At 41.2% G+C, this 21,251-nt stretch overlaps 1 protein-coding gene across 6 annotated transcripts in view; it reads right to left on the bottom strand.

The window, feature by feature from the left end:
* The window catches only part of MIDEAS (mitotic deacetylase associated SANT domain protein), a 92,767-nt gene that overhangs the window by 25,008 nt on the left and 46,508 nt on the right, over window positions 1–21,251 (bottom strand). For 5 of the 6 annotated variants that reach the window (XR_002302040.3, XM_072986203.2, XM_072986204.2 and 2 more), the window contains exons 2-7: window positions 19,147–20,885; window positions 8,935–9,252; window positions 6,783–7,128; window positions 5,896–5,962; window positions 2,832–2,974; window positions 1,027–1,130 (exon numbers count right to left, since the gene is read on the bottom strand). Coding sequence is in view for 5 of the 6 variants with exons in the window: in XM_072986203.2 (XP_072842304.2) it covers window positions 1,027–1,130; window positions 2,832–2,974; window positions 5,896–5,962; window positions 6,783–7,128; window positions 8,935–9,252; window positions 19,147–20,679 (2,511 nt within the window). In the remaining variant the exon portion in view is untranslated. The remainder of the gene's footprint in view (window positions 1–1,026; window positions 1,131–2,831; window positions 2,975–5,895; window positions 5,963–6,782; window positions 7,129–8,934; window positions 9,253–19,146; window positions 20,886–21,251) is intronic. The other variant, XM_020810167.3, reaches the window with a different exon arrangement.

Genomic DNA, 21,251 nt, shown 5'->3' on the forward strand with positions numbered 1-21,251 from the left:
AATCTTTTAGGAAATCAACTGGTGTCACTAGAACTCAAGCAGAATGCAGTCAGAAGATACAATGAAATTAGCCTACTGGAAATTACTTGTTCTCTGAAAACATTTGACGAAGGCCTGTATACACTTTATTTTTGTATAATTACTAAAGAAGCAGTTGTATTATAACAGGCAAATAATTTAAAATTAAGTTTCTACCAGGGGAGAACATGAATTACAGCAGCTTATGCATTTCTACCCCATATATTTTTATTTTTAATTAATTAATTTAGTTAAATATTTTCCCCACCTTTCTACTAAAAAAAAGGCCCCAGGACAGCTTCCATAATCTAAAAGGACAATACTGAAAGCTAAAAACAGTAAATTATTTAAATACTTGAAAATAATTAAAGAAACAGTTTATTTAAAGTATTAGATGAAAGCATTACTAAAAAAAGAAAAGCAACAAAAACCCAAATCTATAAAAATATGAACCATCCCATTTTTAAAAACCTCTCACAGACAGCCAGTCACTAAGGGAAAGCTTGCATGAACAGAAAGGTATTTGCCTGTTTGCGGAAAGACAGCAAAGACAGGGCCAGGCTGGTCTCCCATGAGAAGGAGTTCCAAAGCCTGGGAACAACAAGAGAGAAGGCCCTCCCCCACAAAGTAGGCACTACAGTAATCTAGCCACGATGTAACTAAGGCATGTATCACAACTCTCTTCTCCTCACATCACCCTCTTAACAGCTCATAAACTACATCAGACTGACAGCAGGTGGCCTAAAGTCACTCAGTGAATTTCAAGACCTAGCGGAGATTAAAGCCTAGATTTTCCAAGGCCAGGCCAACATTTCAGCCATTACACCACACTTACACAAAAAGGATCTGATGTTTATTAGAAAGGGGATGTTCTGGGAGAACCTCCTATGCGACAAAGTGGAAGCCTGCAAGTGACACAAGCTGGTATTGTTATTCTATGGCAGAGTTAATACCAACAAGCATCTTGCCAGGTCTCATTAAATGCATCAAGGACTGTTGGAGACTTACCAACATGTTTCCTTTCGCTTCATGTAAGCAGTGAAATGCCAGCTCTTGGTTGGTACCGCCTCCAGGAAATATACTTGAGCAAGCAGCAGCTACCAGGTTCTCCACTGTTCCATCACAACAAACAGATGTCCAAGACAAGGTCGGGCAAGGTGGAGGGGAAGGGAGGGTGAAAGAACCAAAACAACAGTTTATACAAAATGTTTAGAACCTCCTGTTTTCTTAATCTTGATCATGGATTTCCTGGGAAAATGAACCGTCACCACTGCTTAATTGTTCCCAGTCAAATCATTCTGCTCTGTTGGAGTCTGTCCCACCTCCATGGCAGGGGGCAGGAAGATATGGAGTTTAACTGTTTCACTATTTGACACAATTTTGCCAGGGTATATGCATCTGTTTCAAGTCATTTTCCATATTAAGTGTCTGAGTGCTAAGCAGCAAGGAGAAAGAGTATTCAACAGCCAAGGCTAGCACCCATATCTTGATCAGCATGATATAGAAAAACAGACTTTGCCTAAGAACACTGTGCCAGAAGGGATGGGAGCCCGATGGCACTGGCGGCCTCGGCTGGGTTCCCACCTGCCATCTCTGAATCCACACAACCAATAGACGGTGAATAAAATTCAATAGGGTATACTGAAACATGGTCGGGGGGGGGGGGAAGGCAACAAATTATTCTATGAGAAGTCAGCAGTCCCAGTTTTCAACATTAGATCTACCCTCTCTCCATTAGTCTGCCACTCCCTGGTTTCATTCACTGGGAGGACTCCAGTGTCTTGAGGGGACAGCATTCCTTTCACTGAACTCTCCAGTGAATCCACAGGTTCAGTCCATCTGGTGAGGCTCTTCTCCCTCAAGGCTGTTCCCCTGATTGAGGGGTGGCATGCTCACACTGGGGGCAGGTATAATGGCACTCTCCCTCTTGCACCTCAGGGAACCTAATTTCTTAAGGTCTTATTCTCTGCCAAGCATCTATTCAAGTGGGAGCGGAATCACGTTCCTTCCTCTGTTCCTTCTTTTCTTTTCTCTACCCAACAAGAGGGTTGCAGGGGCAATTCAAACCTGTATTGGAGACCTCCTCTTTGGGTACCTTAAAGTGGACCCAGCTCCCACCCAGCTCCATCAGAGAGATCCTCCTTGCAAATGTAGTCCTAGTCACCTAGAACCATCTCTTTTGGGGACTCTTCAGCCCAATAATTGTCAGACTAATCTTCTTGAGCATCTACCCAGTCCTTGTCTCCCAAAGGCCAAGGGTCTCCTTCTAAGCCTGCCAAGCCTTCAGCCATACTCCTGATGGTACCTTTATGCCATGCAAGAAGGATGATGTCATCAGACTGCAACTAAATTGATCTAATAGCTTCCTACTCCCCCTTCAGATTCCGAGCCTGGCTTTCAACTTGAGGAAGTCTTTGGATTCTGAGGGAGGCGAGGGGACAGAACCTTTACTATGTAAAACTTGCCACATGTGAAATCGGGACACCTACTGCTCATTTGGCTGCTATTTTTGGAAAGGTCTTTCCAAAATGCCATCCCATGGCTCCTGAAGGCTTCCCCAAGGCAAAAGGGAGCCCTAGAGGGCCTCAGAACCTGAAAAAAAAAAGGGGGGGGAATAGCTAGCTTTATATTAAAGTATGTTAAATTAAATATTACAATTGTGGGCTGTTGACACCATCCTACTTGCTTGAACAACAGGATTTCAGTCATATAGTAGATCCCAAGTTGCCAGTGAATGAGCCATCAAAGGATCCGCTGACCACATATCAAATTTGAAAAACTTCTTAGGGGAATTCATGTTTTCACATCCTTACCATTCTCCAGGGTAGATGCATTAGTTTCAAGTTCATCCCACGGCTGCCAGACCAGCAACTCCTTGGCCTTGTCAGAAGCTGCCAGAGATCGATCTCTAAGAGGTGGGATTTCTGCTTGAAACCTGGACCCCACATTGATCCGTCTATAAAAAAGAAATGAATCTTTCAGAAGGGACTTGTTTCACAACATCTATGAGCTGCCAGTTTGCCTAGATCAACCATCTGCTTCTTTGAAGTACATTAGAGTTGCAAGAGTGGCAATGCCCCCCCCCAAATTATTTGTATTCCTATGTTATTTGTTGAAATTACCACTAAAAGATGCATTCCCAAAATACAAATTTTTGAATACGGCCATCCAACATGTGCTAGCTTAGAAACCAGGAGGCTAAGAATGGAGCAGTAGGATTTCGAAGCCACCCACAGACAGCACAACTGCATGTCTGTTTATGTCCATGTGACAGTGCATGAGAACTAAATAACAACTGTCTTCCCGTTTGACTACTTTTGTTACCTCCAAGGCTTCCCCCAAAACTGTCGATGAACTTCAGCAGCAGATCGCATCTAAACATTTAGGCAGCGAATGAGTTAAAAGGAATAAAAATAATGCTTTTCTTAAAGGATATTTTGCAATTTACCTCTGAAATGTCATGACAAACCAAGGAAACCATGGCTTAAAATAGCATCCCCAATTTGTTATAATGGCTTTTTCTGATCTGATGCTAAATGTCAGCAGTGTAGCAGCAATCAAGGGGATCCAGCCCACAACAGGTTCTGGGAACAGAGTCCTACCAAAACTGGCTCCAGCTTTTACTAAAGGGGCCTCCTCCCCCCCCCCCTTTTGGGAGGTGCCGAGATTGAGAGCTGCCATTGGTCAATCTTTATCCTATCTGGAATATGGATTCCAATCCCCTGGAACAAGAAGAGATGTGTGAAGCTGCTGGATTTGAATTTTCAAGGCAGCTTCTGAACGCTTACTGGGGGGAAAGCAAGGGCTTCAATGCTTTAGCCTTCTCCACATAAATAAGGAGCAATAACCAGAAAACTTAGCTGGCCATTTTGTGTGTCTTGTGTGTCTTGAAGTGAGCATTAGAGGAGCGAAAAACCTTAGCACACTTATGAGGGAATAACTCCCCAGTAGGATGTGTTCTATTATTTTTCCAGAATAACCCTAAATTTAATTATTCTGAGATAGCAGATTCTAATGTTCTGGAACTAAATCATGTCATGAATCACAAAAGAAAGCAGCATCTTTTATGATGCCTTTATATCAATATTGTTAAACATTCTCTACACCTGATATTTAAAAATACACTCCTGTCGCACATGAAGACTCGTTACGTGAAACCTCACCTAAAAATAGAACACCCCCTTCCTCTCCATTCCCATTAAAAAAATGTGTACAACTGGACAACAGAGGCCGATAAATTGTTTCTATAAAGCCATTACTCTGATCTGCTCCACTTGACTTCAAAAGCAGCACAAGAAGCAAAAGAAGCACAGAGGTGGACTGGAAGAAGACAGCTGGACAAAGCCTGAAGTCTGCTTACTTTTGCACAACAGTGCAGAACAGACGCTGCATTTCCATTTACAATGCAAAGCAGATGAGAAAAGGTGATCAGTAACTACTAGCATAGGCCTCATATCTCTATATGTGGCTTGGGAGCATGAATCGAATAAATGGATTCATGAGAAGATAAGACTCAATAGAAAAGATAACAATGCTGAGAAAAGCTGAAGGCAGCAGGGAGGAAAAAAGACAACCAAGTAAGAGGTGGACAAACTAAGCCACAGCCTTGAGTCTGCAAAAACTGAGGGGTCTGTTGACAAAAGGACCTTTGGAGGGGTGTTATTAATTCATAGGGTTGCTGTTATTCAGAAGTGGCTTGACAGCATATAACAACAGCATCCTGTTCAATATTTACATGCATGGTGCTCCAACTGCGAAAGCTGTCATAGCAACCTGACGAGGTACTGCTCATGCATGATTGTGTGATTAATTGTGTAACCTGTTTTGCACCACAGCTGCTGTTTCTGCAGCCGGAGCTCTACACATAGACACTGAAGAGGATGTTGGCGAGAGAGTCCTTAAACTAAGATCAAACCAAATACATAGAAAGAAGGCTTTGATGAGAAAGACACTGCTGAAAAAAGAATAGTTTTTTTTTGGTAGTTTATTTTATACACCTTGTCTCGGGTCATATGTAAAGAAGCCACTGCTTATTTGAGCATGCATCATTTGTGGGTGGTCCAAGAGCACCCATAAGGCATCTCCAAAGTAATGAAAACAGAGAGTATGATGTGAAAGAGAGCTCTAGAGGCCAATAGCCATTATGAAAACCAGTAAGTGGCTTGTATAAATTCGTAGGTCAAAGTCTGATGAGATTAACACATCTAAAATGTTTCTCTATGGTAAAATCTGTGAATTCTCACTGCATAATCAAGGTTTGAGATTCTATTTTCATCTTGCCTCTTTGAAACAATATGTTAGACTCAGATTTCGAAGCTAAGAAAGACAGGTATGTGGGTGTCAATACCAGGAAGAGCAACTGGTACAATTCACTCCCATCTCTTCAAAGGAAAACCCAACACATTTTAGGGATTGCTTAGTTCATCCTTAGCGAAAGTCTGCTCTGTGAAGCCAGGTTGGCTCCCTCCCTCTTGTCCTTTTGTCTTCAGGAAAAGACCTTCCCTCTACAGGCAGGCTTTTAAGTAATGGGGGGGGCAAGGGGTGTTTGCGCAGGAAAGCTGTATTTATTGAATTCAGAAATTTGAACAAGTTATTAAAATGTTTTTAAAATTGTTTTTTAATTGTGCTTTTAATATTGATAAATGTTTCAGTATTTGAAGTATAATTTTTATGGCATTGCAAAAATCTGTGATTATTGTATAGTTCCACTTGTTGTGACCTATTTTGGGTCTCCCTAAGGGGATAAAGGTACCATATAAATAGCATAAATAGATGGTATAAATTAATAATATACTCTCTAACTACCATGAAGAGGAAAGGATGTTCCAGTATTAAAAGTAGATGGTTACACTTTATCTATTTCCTCTGAACACTTACGGTTCAATGCTGACAGGGGTGCACTCTCCCATTACTGAAAGAACAGGAGGAGTGACTTCTGTACTGTCTGCAAAACAAAGGGACATCATGAATTCACGGTCACATTGCCTATTAAAAGGCTTATAAACGCCATACTAATTATTAGTATTTTTATTCAAAGCAGTATCTGGCTTGCTAAAAAATATTGTACAACTATCGCATCATCACACAATTTTCCTAGCACTTAAGGGCAACCAATCTAGATGATTCTATCCCTGGTTTCTAACTTGGAAAGCTATCATGATAAGGTCAGAGTGCGTGCATGCCTCAGGGATGGGGAAAGTGCAACCTTTGGCCACATGTGCTCCCCAAAATGTTTTTGCAGCCTCCATCCCTTCCTTTCCCTGGAAAAATAAGGGCAAGCTGCAGTTCCTAGAAGGCTCCAGGAGTACTGATTTACTTCTAAATCAGTGGTCCCCAACCTTGGGCCTCCAGATGTTCTTGGACTACAACTCCCAAAAGCCTATACCACTACCTCTGCTGGCCAGGATTTATGGGAGCTGAAGTCCAAGAACATCTGGAGGCCCAAGGTTGGGGACTACTGTTCTAAACAACCCCCTGCCCCACATCAAAATGACACACATTTTTCAGACTAGATTTCTATCCACTTCTGGTTTTATTTTTCTAGGTTTTGGTGGCTGGGCAGTCTGGATGCTCTGGGCACCCACTACAAAGTCCTGCCAGCAGAAAGCTGGCGACTGACCCCACCAATGCTGCTCACACTTGAAGTACCCAAACCTAAATAGAAAGACAACAGATTATGAGCATCACCTACAACTGTCATTCATGTTTTCTTCCAGCCTTAATGTTTGTATAATCCAATTTTAGATGAAGACATAAAAACTTACTTGATCGGAGTAAAGTCCTGTGTGCACTTTTGGGTGTTATGGGAGGTGGAACGGTGTTACCACTAGCAGACAAGATAGCATTGAAATACAGTCCTGAACCCTCTCTCACAGGGCTCAGTATTGGAGGAGGAGTGTAAGGAGGGAGCTCAAAGTTCCTATCCGAAGGGTGATCTGCCAAACGGACAGGTGAACGCAAATGACTCTGGTATGGAGTGATATTGGAATAGACAGGAGGAGCAATGAAGGTGCCAGCCTTTGGGGGTATGAAGAGAGGCTCCGGTCTCGGCCGCTGCTTTGGTTTCCGTGCAAAGCCTTCCATTTCTTCTTTTGAAGCAGTGCCTTCATGCTAAGGAAAGAAAGAAAATAAAAGAGAGAAAGAAAGAAAGAGAAGGAGAGAGAGAGAGAGAGAGAGAAAGCGTTATTTAAGACAGTCTCAACCATTTATAGACCTCAATTCTTCTACTCCAGGGGATGGGAGATGTGCTTGTCAGAAATATATGAAAAACATTTTCTCCTGCATAGTTCCCACATTCAGGAATACATTCAGACATTATATCTGATCCCCATTCTTCCAATGTTTAAGAACAGTATTGAGATCCATCTTCTAAATTAGAATTTAAAAAAAAAACATGTTCCTGGTTTTTAATGTTACTGTCACTGCTTGAGTTGGCTGGATAGTTCAGTGAGTTAGGTATCCCACCATGCCTTCTGGGAGAAGAGCCACCCTGTGTGGCCTTGGGCAACCTGCACAGTCCCAGAGTTCCCCTAGAAGAAGGAAATGGCAAACCACTTTTGAATGTTTTAATAGGATCACCATACATCAGAATTAGCTTGCTGACACACTACTACTACTACCACCACCACCACCACCACCTTTTATCTTCTTCATGTGTTTCGCTAGTGTTTCACATTTGTTTCATACAAAAAAATTGAACATATCCAATTGTTACTAGACAACTATACCATTTTAATATCAGATATGATACTTTTTAGCGGTATGAACTATCTTTGGACAAATGTGCAAAACTAGACTGAAATCAGGGGTATCGGTGCAACTTTAAAATGACAACAGGGCAGAGTAAGGGGTTGCCCTCCCTCCCCAGGGGAGAACAAAACCACAACAGATCCTTCATATCCCATTTGGCATTTATACGGTTAAAGGTGTGGAAAGAGACCTCCCTCATTGTGGTGCTAAAAAGGGCTCAGCCTGAGGTTGTCGGCCCAGGATTGAAGGATTGCCTACTCCGTTGTGGGTGCTCCATCACCCATTTTGTGGAATTACAGGGTGAAGAGAAAGACTTGTTACGTGCTGAAATATTCTCTCTCTTTTCTTCTCAGCTACATTCACTAAATGTTATTGAACAATTATTACACTATTAGGACTGAATGATTATGTGATTGTGGAAGGATGATTGCTGTAGGGGCTTTGAGTTAACAGACACACAATTATGGTACTGTGTTCTTCAAACCCTTTGTCTTCTCCCCCTTTTCATGGGATTTCTTTTTCTAAAAAACAGAGATCTGGAAATGCTCACATAATGTTACAGACCTGGGTACAAAGCATGTTTGAATGTCTCCTAAAGGCTACAGGGTGTGTTAGCCCCAAAGTGTGTGCCAATTACTAGGGTATAGAACAGGTTGCAGGGTTGCCTCATGCTCCTTTAACTAGCATATCTTTCCACTTTAATACCAGGAATGGGCAAAGCCATTGTGTCTTGCAAATTAGCCACCAAATAATAGAAAACTCAGTGTCTGGAGTTAAAATCCATTTCAAAGCTGTAAGACCACAAAAACAAGACATGGATTCAGAACACTGCAGACAGAGTGCCAATGAGGCTGCCCCCAAAGTATTAACCATCACAAACTCCAGCACACAGCTGCTAAGAATGGCTATTTTATTAGGCTACTAAGTAATTTACCCTGCCATTCCCAGTGAAACCTCAACTTTTAAATAGCTTGCAAAACAGAACAGCCATGTAGTATGTTAAGTGAATATGGGACAGACACTGGATCACGCCACAGCTACTACACAGAGAGAGTCAAGGTACAGAGAACCACTGAGAAACACACAAGAGAACTGACTTTACAAAACTTGGGAGGATTCATCCACACCCTACATTCACACCCAGAGTTCCCAACATCACTGGCCTACCTGCGCAGACCCATCTGCATTTAAATTGCGATTGGATCTCCTCCGGGTGACTATAACAGAAGGCTTGCTTTCAGAAATGCTGCAGTCATTCCCCATGAACTGCTGCTGCTGCTGCTTTCCATCCTCACTTTTTCCCCTCCCAACATCTTGAGAGTCTAGCCTTCTCACCGGCACAGAAACAGGAATGATAAGAGGCATAAGGGTGCTGTCCTCCCGAGCTCTTTTGGGGGCAGGTGAAGAACTGGCAAATTCTACAACACTCCTTGGTGCAGTGGCTGCCGCTTCACTCTTGTTCTTTTCTTCTGAGGCTTCTGGCTCCTTTAAACAAAAGAACATACCATTTGTCACGACACCTGAACCATATTTACAGATGATGTGTGGAAAGGGCTGGGCAGAAAATAAGACTGAAAGACCATGACTAGAGATGGGAGTATTTGTATTTGTAAAAGAATACAAATATCCCTGCACAAGTGGTGTTAACGAGAGTCCAGCCCCATAGGGCCAGACGGTCCATTCATCGATCCGACGCAGACGGTGCGATTCTACAAATGGCTCCACAGCGCACAATCCGCTCGCCACTCCTGGCAGGAGGTGGTGCAATAAGCCTCGCTGCAAGGTTGAAGAGTGGCAGCAAGTGGATCATGCGCTGAGGAGCCATTCGTAGAATCACGCCATCTGCGTTCGCATCAGATCAGTGAGTGGACCGTCCGGCCCCATGGGGCTGGACCCTCGTTAACGCCACCTGCGCGGGGATATTCATATTTGTATACAAATACTCCCATCTCTAGTGGTGACATCTCCTATGAACAAGAAGGAAGTACACCCAAAATAGAACTTATTTTCAGTCTATAACGATAATTATATTTGGGCAGTAGGCCACTACAAAATCAAAAGAAGTTACCAGAGACAATAATTTACAAACTTACTACTGCAGTTGAGGATGCTTGCTTCTAACAACATGGATACTAACCTTTCTTCACAACTCTTGGGTATGTACTTTTAGTGATTATTTATATTCTGTTTCTAAGACGCAAATCTTTCCAAGGTGACATACTAGTAATATAAGCATATAGTAACCAAACCACATCAAACAATCTGTTACATGGGCTCAACATACTATTCAGAAAATGCTGTTGAAGATAACCACAGACACAAGGGAAACTGCGAAAGCAGTTCTCTGATTCGCTGGGCAAACAATCATTTTCCTGACTGCAAGGATGTGGGAACATCACAGACAGCTATGTGCAGAGACACCATTGCTTGCATGACTACCCATAAACGCTGCACAATTCCCTTTGAGGTTCTGGCCCATGGACTAGACAGCATTCCCCACTTCATATTAAATCTTCATATGGGAATCACTGCATTCCATGCAGATCTGCATAAGGAATCCTTTTGTCACAAAAAGGAATGACTATAAAGTAAGAGTTATGTAAGCAGCCTAGTTAAAAATATTGTGTGTTTCCCCACACTTGCAGTCAATTATATATCCTACATACTGGGATCATGCAAATTGGTCAGAGAAAGGACGATTGATTGTGAAGGAGAGATAGGAAAAAGAGAGAAGGGACAGAATGAGCCGTCTTCACGAATAGAGACATCAGAGATAGGAGAGAAGGAACTAATAGTAGAATGGGAAGAGTTGGCTGTAGAAGACAAGAAAAGAGAAGAGAAAGTTGAAATCTGTCTGGTGGAGGAGGGAGAAGGAGAAAAGGAGGAGTAGTTAATTGTGCCAGTATGGGAGGAGGATATAAAAGCTGAAAGGGGGAGGAGAGTTTTTAGTATATCCAGGGGAGAGAGAAGGAAAGAGGAGAAAAGTAGAGAGAGAGAGAAAAAGGTGAACAGAAATATCAAAAATGCCTCAAGGATTAAAGAAACTCAAGGAAAACATATGGATGATATTGCAATAACAACAAAAATGATTAAGAGGCAAGTAAAGACCGTGAAAAACTGGAGTGCATCTGGTCCAGATGAGCTGCACGGATTTTGGTTAAAGCATTTAATAAGTCTCCATCAACATATAGCAGTGCAATGTCATCACTTACTTCAAAATTCTACAACAGGAGATTGGATGACAACAGGTTGCACATTTGTTATAATAAAAGATAATCAAAAGGGCAACGAACCCAGTAAATTATTGACCAATTACATGCCTTCCAACAATGTTCGAGCTCCTCACAGCAGTACTTGCAAGATCGATATATAATTATTTAATTGCAAACTCCCTGTACCCAGCTGAACAGAAAGGGAAATTTAAAAAGTCAAGAGGCATGAAAGATCAGCTGCTTATTAATAAAATTATACTGAAGAATGCAAAAAGATGAAAAACAAATCTTAACATGGCCTGGATAGACTATAAAAAGGCATTTGACTCATTGTCACACAGCTGGATTAACACATGCCTAAAAAAGTTCTGGGATTAGTAAAAGTTCCTCAAGGAAAACATGGCAAAATAGGAAACTGTCCTTATGGTCTGTGGTGAAGGAATTGGAGAAGTCAACATCAAAAGAGGAATATTTCAAGGGGATTGTTTGTCACCACTGCTGTTTAACATCTCACTAATCCCCATGGCAATAATTTTAAATTGGGCTACCATATTTCAGAAAAAGCAAGAAAAATCAATCATCTGTTATACATGAATGACCTAAAACTGTATGCAAAAAGTCCCACCAAGATAGAATCACTGCTAAACATAGTGCAAATATTTAGCGAAGATATTCAAATGAAATTTGGATTTGACAAATGTGCAACTCCGTCTATAAAACATGGCAAGTTCCAAAAACCAGATGGACTAGAGTTTAAAAATGGCAATATTATAAAATCACTCTCAAGTGATGAAAATTATAAATACCTTAGAATAACATAAGCAGATAATATCCTGCACACAAAAGTTATAGAACTGACATTAAGGGAATATGTCAAAAGACTGCGAAAAATTTTAAAATCAAAATTAAATGGTGGGAATACAATCAAAACCAAAAACACATGGGCAGTTCCAGTAATTAGATACCAAGCTGGAATAATAGTCTGGATCCAAAATGAATTAAAAGAATTGGATCAAAAATATGGAAACTAACCAACATGCATCGTGCACTACATCCAAAAAGTGATATGGACAGATTATATTTATGACAAAAAATTGAAGGACGTGGAGTACTGCAAATACAGTAGGTAGTAGTGGAGTTAAAAAGAAGTGATTGATTATATTAGTACAAGTAGAGAACAATTATTTAAGGCAGTGAAAATGGAGAATATTTTGAAAACAACAGAAACAAAGGCTCAATATAAGAAACAACAATTTGAAAAACAAACTAAACAGTTGGAAAAATAAATTACTCCATGGACAACATCTGAGAAATATTGATGGAAAGCATGACCATAATTCAACATAGGCATAGCTAAAATGGAGGACCCTTAAGAAAGAAACTGAAGGCTTGATTTTTGCTGCACAATAGCAAACACTCCAAACCAATGTGACAAACGCTAAAATCCAAGGCATTAATGATAACAGCAGATGTTGACTCTGCCAGGAAAAAGATGAAACTGTGTTCCACCTCATCTGTGAATGTCCAAAGGTTGCACAAACAGATTACAAAGTTAGCCATGACAGAGTGGCAAAATTACTACACTGGTCATAATGCAAAAAAAAAAAAAAAAAAAAAAAAAAAAAAAATCCCAGAGGATGCCGGGGTTGAAAATAAAGAATTGGAAATACTAACAAAATGCAGAGGTCTGGTAATTGAAAAATGTCACTTGTGGATGAAAGACACATCAGTAGTTACCACGGTCATCAGAACTTTGGAAACAAATTTTTAAAAATTCACACAGTATTGTAAGATAGTTGCAGATCTCAGAAATAACAACATCAGAAAATGGCAATATTAGAAGCAACATACATATTGCACTGATATTTAACAGATACTTAGGTTTGGGTTACAACTTGTAGCTGTCATGTAATACCAGTCGATGTTTTTATAATTTTAATTGACTGTGTCTGGCATTTTTGAATCGTCATCATTTTAGAGCTGCAGAGCTGGAAGGGGCCCTATGCAGCATCGAGTCTAACCCCTGTCAAGGATGCACAGTGGGGAATTGAACTCCTAACTAGAGATGGGTATAATCATATACAGATATGAATATCCCCACACAGGTGGTGTTAATGAGGGTCCACTCACCGATCCACCACAGATGTGGACAGCATGATTCTACCAATGGCTCTGCAGCATGCGCTCCACTTGCCACTCCTGGCAGGAGGCGGGAGGACAAGTCTCGCTGCAACGTTGAAGAGTGGTGAGCAGACTGTGCGCTGCGGAGCCATTGGTAGAATCGTGCCATCTGTGTCCGTGGTGGATCAGTGAGTGGGGCTGGACCCTTGTTAACGCCACCCGTGTGAGGATATTCATATCCCCATCTCTACTCCCAACCCGACTCTGCAGCCAAATGCCTAAACCACTGAGCGACCTAGCAGTTCCCTGTGCCACTCCTTTTTCTTACTATTTGTGTCCTGGCAGACTGGATGTCATCACACTCCTCTTCACAGAAATAGACAATGATATATCCAAACCCACCTTCCAGGTTTTCAGCCCCAGACATCTTTCTCCTTCCTGCACTTCTTTTCCTATTTATTTTATGTTAAACGATCCACTATAAAAATTTTGCACTTTTCGTTTCTCAATGATGAAAGCATTAGTTTCACATTTTAAGTGTTCAATAATTTACAGTGGACCCTTGACTTACAGACGGCTTGACTTACAGACTTTTTGAGTTACAGACTTCTCTGGCCGCAAAATTTAGGCTTGACTTGCAGACTGAGATTTGACTTACAGACCAGAAAAAAACCAAAATGGAACAAAAACGGCCTGTTACGGGATTAATCGGTTTTCAATGCACTGTAGGTCAATGGAGACTTGACTTACAGACTTTTTGACTTGAGAACCGCTTTCCAATACGGATTAAGTTCTCAAGTCAAGACCCCACTGCATTAACTTTAGTATTTTTTTCATTGATCATCCTCTCCACCCAAGAAACTTTACACAACTAGTACTTCTATCTTTGTTACAGTTGCCCGTGTTAAAATTCAAAATACCATGCCAAACAGCAGAAATGAGAATACACTGCATCATGCAATATATATTCTCAAAGTCAAATCTGTCTCTGTTGCGTATTACATTCTTCATATGAAGGAAGTTACTCCAGGCCATCTCTAGCAATTGTATGGCTATGAGTTCATGATTTGATGAGACTTCCAACGAAATTCCAAGGTACTTGCATTTGCCAACTGCTACCCACTTTTTGTTGGATCTTTAACTGCTTTTCTTGCGCTGCTTAATTTTTTTACTGATTACCATGAATTTGGTTTTCCTGACAATCAATTTTAAAACTAGATTTTTTACTTCCCTGATTTTACTGAGTAATATCTGTAGACTACCTAAATTTTCAGTCTGTAATGTTGTTTCATCTATATACTGAGTGTTGATATCATCATTTGAATCACTGAGTGCTTCTCCAGAAACATTCTTGAAGTACAAATTGAATAGCTGTGGTGGGAACAAACATCATTGTTGTACAGTACTCTCCGTATCTCTATCATCTGCTTTTTGGCCTTCAGTGCAGCTTTTAATTGCCAGTACAGAGGACCACTCATAGACTGCCACTCTTTAGGTATTTGAATTCCTAAAATTCTTAGTCTTTTGGAAGACAGACAAATGCCATAAAACATTACCAAGGAATACTTGACAGCGTTTTTGACTTCAAGCTGCAGTTCTATTTGCCTCCACTCTCTTTCTTCCATTCTTATGGATTTCTATTATCATAGCTAGAAAAATCAAGGCTCAGGAAAATGTGGAAGTGGTATTTTGCCAGCTTTTGCAAAGCCTTTTTGGAACATTTTTGGATTATAAAATATTTTATTCAATGATAAATAATATTTAAGGCAAGCTGTTTGTATCTCTCCACGAAGTCTTTACTCCTTCAAAATAACATCTGAGAAGACTTAGAGCTTGATGTTGGAACAGAATCATCAAAAGGTACAAAAAGGAGATAATCTTGGCATATGTGGTCCAAGAGTCCACTTGGGATTTCTGCCGCACACAAGCTTCCTGCAATGTGAGACCACTGACCAACATACGAGCTTCTGATTCCTCTTATTTCTTGCCTGTTTTAGTTTCTTTCATCTACTGCAGCATGTGACAGAAACCTGTCTATGCGTAGAAATACATTAACTAGAGAAATAAACTGACTATAAAGAAACTTTGCACTATCTAGGCAAATCTCCCATTTTTAGATATGCATTAAATGAAGGATCAGAAGAACAGAAATTGCTACTAAGCAGTAACACAGAAAATGAGACTGAAATGAAAGTGAGACAAATTTTCAGTTGGCAATGAGTCCTAGGGAGGTTCTACTTTTTTCCTTAGTTTTTCATCTGAAAATGACTGTTTTCAGGATCACACTTTGGAATACAATATCACACCTGGCTTAGTAAAGTCTTTACTATTTCTCCTGTGTCAAACTTTAACCTCTATCTTATTTTTCTTATACTTGCAAAATGAATATTAGGTTTATTGCAGCGTAACAGTTTCTAATTTCCACGTGAAACCAAAAATATCAACATATTTTAAAGCAAATTCAACTAGTAAATTTTCAGTTATTTAAAAAAAAAACCCTATGCTTAAAGTGCTTATATACCAAACATGATACTGGCAATGCATAACAGAAAATCTGTAAAAGGCAAAAAGAATATATATTAATACACTCCCCCCTAAATTGCAAGGGTTTCAGCAGCACAGTATTGGTTATACAGGGATTTTTCCAATCAATCAGTCAATCAACTATTCCAATAAGTATATATTTTGATAAATAAATACATATTCCGTAAATATTGTGTTGCTATTCATCCCCAGGAAGTGGCCTGGGAAAGGTAGGTCTCGTACTAACCGAGTCCCCTGTTGTTGTTGGTGAGGCAGCCCCCCCAGTCTGACAGTGGCAGCCCGACCAGCCCCTCTCCTGGCACGGCAGCTCCATGTGGTGCCCCTGGAGCCTTGTGGGACATGCTGTACCATTAATACAGTAAACTCGCATGTTCTATATATATATGTATTTCTGTATGTTTGTGCAAATCAACCATGATTGCTTTGTAGTTATGTTTTCGGGGCATAAGAGTTACACATGGATTTTGAACTACACGGGGGTCCAGGACGCTAATCCCAGCATTGTTGAAGGGAGAAGTGTAATAATAATTATGTGCCATCAAGTCAAGTCTAACTTATGGCAACTTTCTTCAGAATTATATATGTAATATTACATACTTTTCTCAAAAGTTATCCCACACCTCTAGAAAAAATCCCCCCCCCCCGCCAAGGTATTAGCATTTCTGGAAATTGTGCACCTCTAATCATTGCATTTCATCTCTTTCTCTCTCACACACATACACATACTGTATTTTTAATTATTATTATCTGAAGTATAAATATTTTCATCCAACAAGTAGATTTTAGAATCAAGAATTACATTTACAAAATTCTGAAATTTCCAGTGTAGCTAAAATCAACACAACACATTAAGTAAGAATGCAATAACATTGACAGGTGTTAAGGAGCTAACAGAAGGCCTTCTCCTCTATTAATGCATAATGCCTGTATTTTGAAGATAAAACACAAAGACCATCTCTGACAATCTTCCCCTACCAGCCTAACTTGCAAGGACTCTGTCAGCTATTTGGTCCCCTGAGTAATTTAGGGTTTTAACAGTAAGTGCCAGCATCTTTAAAGCGGTTTGCGATTATACAAGAAGCTGTTGTAATTCCTTCAGAACTGATTAACTTGGCTCCATCAAGATTAACATGACAGAATTGTAACAGCTGAATTCTGTACCAGCTAAAGAGCAGAGTCATACAAAAGGCATTACAGTACTTTAATACAACCTGGAACGTCCCAGAATGACAACCACTGTGTTGCGATTGGTTATCTGGAGCCCTGGTTTCATGCCCATCCTTAACAAATGGCAGTGAGTACTCAGGGCTCATCTTTCTTAAGTGTGTCCCTGCATTTATGCAGCTCCATCACTTCAAAAAGACTGAAGACTTTTTAAAAAAATCAATCTGTCTTTTAATAACTGTTTTCCTCAGAACTGTAATCACACACTGGCCTAAATCCTATTTTGCAGCTCAAGGTGTGAAAAGGCGATGATGTCATCGCCAGCAGCAAATCGCCACCGATTAAAGATGAGTACAGGATGCATGTGAATCACATCTATGCAACAATGTCACATGCACCTTGAAATCACCAAAGGAAGCTTTTAATCAGTGGTAATTTGCTGCTGCTAATGACCTCATCAGCATTATGCACATGGAGTTGCACAACCAGATTGTGGCCAAAGTATTCTTATATTCTACTTTTTGTCTGCATACTGCCTTCTTGGACAAATCAGAAGAAAACTAAGCAGCAAATAGCAAATGAATATAGCATAAATAATGGATCCCCTCAACCAAACTACTCTTATCCAGGAGAGAATACAGCTAATGTACAAGCCAAAGTTAAGATACTCTAAGTCACTAAGACCACTTGGGCCTCTGGTGAAGCTTACTGGTTTCTACAGAGATACATTGCTGGAATTGGTAAAATACCACCCTTCTAGATCCATCCACCATCAACAGATAAATGTCTGCCATTTTTATTGTAGTAGCACCCATAAATGTAATTCCAATTTATCTTCACAACAAGGCTGAAGGTAGGCCGAGAGACAGCTATATCTGCCCCAAGGCTCTTTATTCAATTTCACACCTGAGTGAGGACCAGCATCACGTAAGAGCCAGACCTCTATACTGGGACTTGTGAGAACCAGTTAGAAATGCCCATTTAGCCATGAAATTCACTGGATAAATTTAAGTGAGTCCATTTCTCTTAGCCTGATCTACCTCCTGGAATCATTGTGAATATAAGGTATGGTGTTGAAGGGTCATTTGTATCCCTTGAATTCACTGGTGGAAAGATATAAATACAACAAATAAATGCATCAAGCAATTCCTGTTCCAACCTAGTATACGACACACCAGTCACCAGCAGTCTATTTACGTATCTCTTTCCTTCTTCCCAGTTTCTTACTAATCTATACCTCTAAGTCACAGTGACCTGATCATGAATGGAGATCACTAATCATTGCACACTCAAGTTACCAGAATGCCATGTGACTGTTAAGCATCTCACCTAATCTCACTCTGGTTACAAATGCATTCACTGCACTCCTAATATGTTTTCAGCTTCAGCTTTCTTGTCTTGCAAGACATAAACCTGCTTTTCTTTCCCTTTCTAAAAATACAGCCATTTCAAAAAACCTAATTCTGAAATGACCCAGAGAGAGAGAGGGAGAGAAATTTCTCTCACAGTGATTTATTCTAATCACTCAATGGCCAAGTCCATCTGATGGAATACTATGGAGCAGCTAGGTGTGTGAAAGAGAAAGCAATTTTTCTTCTTCTAATCGTTCAGCTATGTTCAGTGTGGAAGGTCTTGTGAGGCAATGTGACCAACTATGTTTTCACAGGCACCAACTATTTAGTCCCCGTGATTCACCAGAAGTCAACATCTCCAAAGCAAAACACAGTAGACAACTGTACTTCTTCGGTGGTTACTCTTAGAATGTGGAGGCTGTGCTCTCACCCTGCTCCCTGTGGACCTTGTGCCAGCACACAAAGATTCTTTTTTATTCACATGGATCTTTAGCAACCGCTTGGCTGCCGATGAAAGGCCCTTTGACTATGGCTTCTCTGTTCTTTCAAACTGTTTTTAATCCAAGTGTGTTCCAATAAAATCTGCAACATTTTAAATATCATATATTTTTGTGTAATAACACACAAAAATAATCTGTATAGTCTGTACCCTGTTTGTGAGCTACCTTGAGTCTCAGATTTGGGAGACAGAGTAGAATCAAACAATTAAAATATAAATAGGGCAAAGTCAAACTTGTTTCTTATCACCGTTTACATATAGTCATCAGTGTAATAGACGAGAGCAACTTGCTGACAATAACAAGCCGCCTAGAGTGGTCGTAATTGACCAGATAGGCGGGATATAAATAAAATAAAATAAAATAAAGGTCTTGCAAGAATAAAATTTTCTACCTGGAGAAATAAATGAAGGATCAGGAATGGCTGCTAACTTTTTTAGATGCTTCATTAATTAAGAGAAGAGGCAACAGGCAAGAAACACGACTTACTCGGACATTCTGAAGAGAAGCCAGCTCCACGGCCTTCTGAGCCAGGGTGAGCAAGTTGGCTTCTTGAGAAACACGCCGTCTCCTCCGCGTGCTCTGGATGACACCACCTCTAACACCACCAAACTCATTAGCTCTCTGGACCAGGCCCTCATTTACAACTTCCTGCTTTCCTAGTTCTCTGGCGTTCTCATATGAGTCCACTTTCTCCATTTCAGGTTGGGTCGGCTGACCTCCAGCTGGGATCTCCCCACGCTCCAGCTCTGCTCTCCTCAGATGTGAATAACCATCCTTGTGGTGACTGAACATTTCAGACTGATGTGGAAACTGGATTTCTGGATGCTGTTGTGGCTGCCAGTGATGTGGCAACACAGTGCCAGGATACTCCTCAGCTGGCTTATTAGAGGCTGGTGCATCTTCTGCAGAAGAGGTTGGCAAAACGCCTTCCTTTGAGAGTCTCCGTGACCTCCTTGGGAGGGAGATCTGGGCCTGGGGTAGGACAGTCTGTGAGTTCTGTTCTGTGAGGGCCTTCAACAGCTCCTGATTCCTTTCCGAGACTGAGTGGAACTGATGGGGCACCATATGATGCTGGGGAGCTTGTGGTGGTGCTGCCACATGTGGCTGTGCTACAGAGACGGGTTGCTGAAGACCAAAGGCTTGTGCTGAAGCCTGCTGCTGATGGTGTTGTTGTTGTTGCTGCTGTTGTTGTGGGTAGAAGTTTTCAAACAGCTGCAACTGTGGAAGAGCTTGTTGCTTCTGCTGGGTGGTGAAGGCTTGGCTGGAAGAAGTCGGAGCATGCTGAAAGACATGCAACAACTCTGGAAGTCCTTGCTTCTGGCCCTGGTGGCCAAAGGCAAGCTGGAAAGGCTGCAAAGGGAGAGTCTGATTCTGCTGCTGCTGTTGCTGCTTCTGCATTTGCTGAAAAGAATTAATTTGAGCTTGCTGTCGGGCCAGTGCTTGCTGTTCCAGCTGAGCTTTCTGAGACATCATCTGCTGGCCAGCATCTCCATACAAGTCTAGCTGTGATACCACCACGCCTTTCTCCCTGCTTCTTTTCAAGGCATCTGGGTGGCTGTAGAAAGCTGGGATGCTGGCATTGGGGTGCCCCCCTTTCTGGCTGCCTCCTCCATAAACCATCCCATGATTCCATCCGCCTGGCTGAGGCGGCTGCTGCCAACCAGGCTCGCTCTGCTCAGACAACGGATTCCCCATCAAAGAGTTTTGCCACTTGGCAACGGTCGCCAGCTGCTGAGGGGTCATCCTTGCCTCTCCTCTGTCTTGATAAACAGAGTTCAACAAAGTTGCATTACTAGGGATTCCGCTGAATACACCCAACTTGGAAAGTTCCATGGCTTGGGAAGAAGGCACATTCCCCACATGGCCGTAGTACTGCCCTTCTTTGAGCTGCTGCTGCTGCTGCTGCTGTTGTTGCTGCTGCTGCTGGGCTTCTTTTGGCAGGCCAGCTTGCCCACCCAGAAATGCAACCCGCTTCCCAGTCCTCTTGTTTGCAGCCTTCTGCTGAGCCTGCAGACTCATGGTTGATTCTTGGGTGGAAAAATTCAGACTAATAGCAAATCCATGGCTTGTGCTAAAGCAGAAAGTGAAGGACAGATATTAAAGATAGCCAGAGATGCTTATGCCCTGCCCGGTATAATCCACCTGGAGATATAAAACTCAGTTTGCTAGGCTGCCCTCTTTATACTTTGTAATTCACAAGGAATTTGTCCATTTAGTCTCAGCACCTGAAATAAAAAAAAGACAGAGAATTAATCACACAGTATCAACCAGAAACTATTATGTACAGCTTGAGAAGGTTAGTTCAGTGACCTCTGGGATCAACAACATCTTCCCACCCAACCCCCCAGTCACATGGTCTGTCTGCCTATTTACTGCCACCTCCTTCTTTCCCTGCCAGACCTACTCCCTTCCCTTAGTTTGTCTTTTAGGTAATTAGTTATACTTGGTGCAAAATGCCCTACACATTTTAGCCAGCTTTCCACTTTTATGACAATATTCTGTAACAACATTAAATTGCTCCTATAACATTTTTCTTCTACTCTGGTGTTCCTCTCCACTCTTTTATCTTAAATATGCTCTTAAATATTTGA

Source organism: Pogona vitticeps, chromosome 1 (genome assembly GCF_051106095.1).
Source record: "Pogona vitticeps strain Pit_001003342236 chromosome 1, PviZW2.1, whole genome shotgun sequence".
NCBI classification, from domain to species: domain Eukaryota; kingdom Metazoa; phylum Chordata; class Lepidosauria; order Squamata; family Agamidae; genus Pogona; species Pogona vitticeps.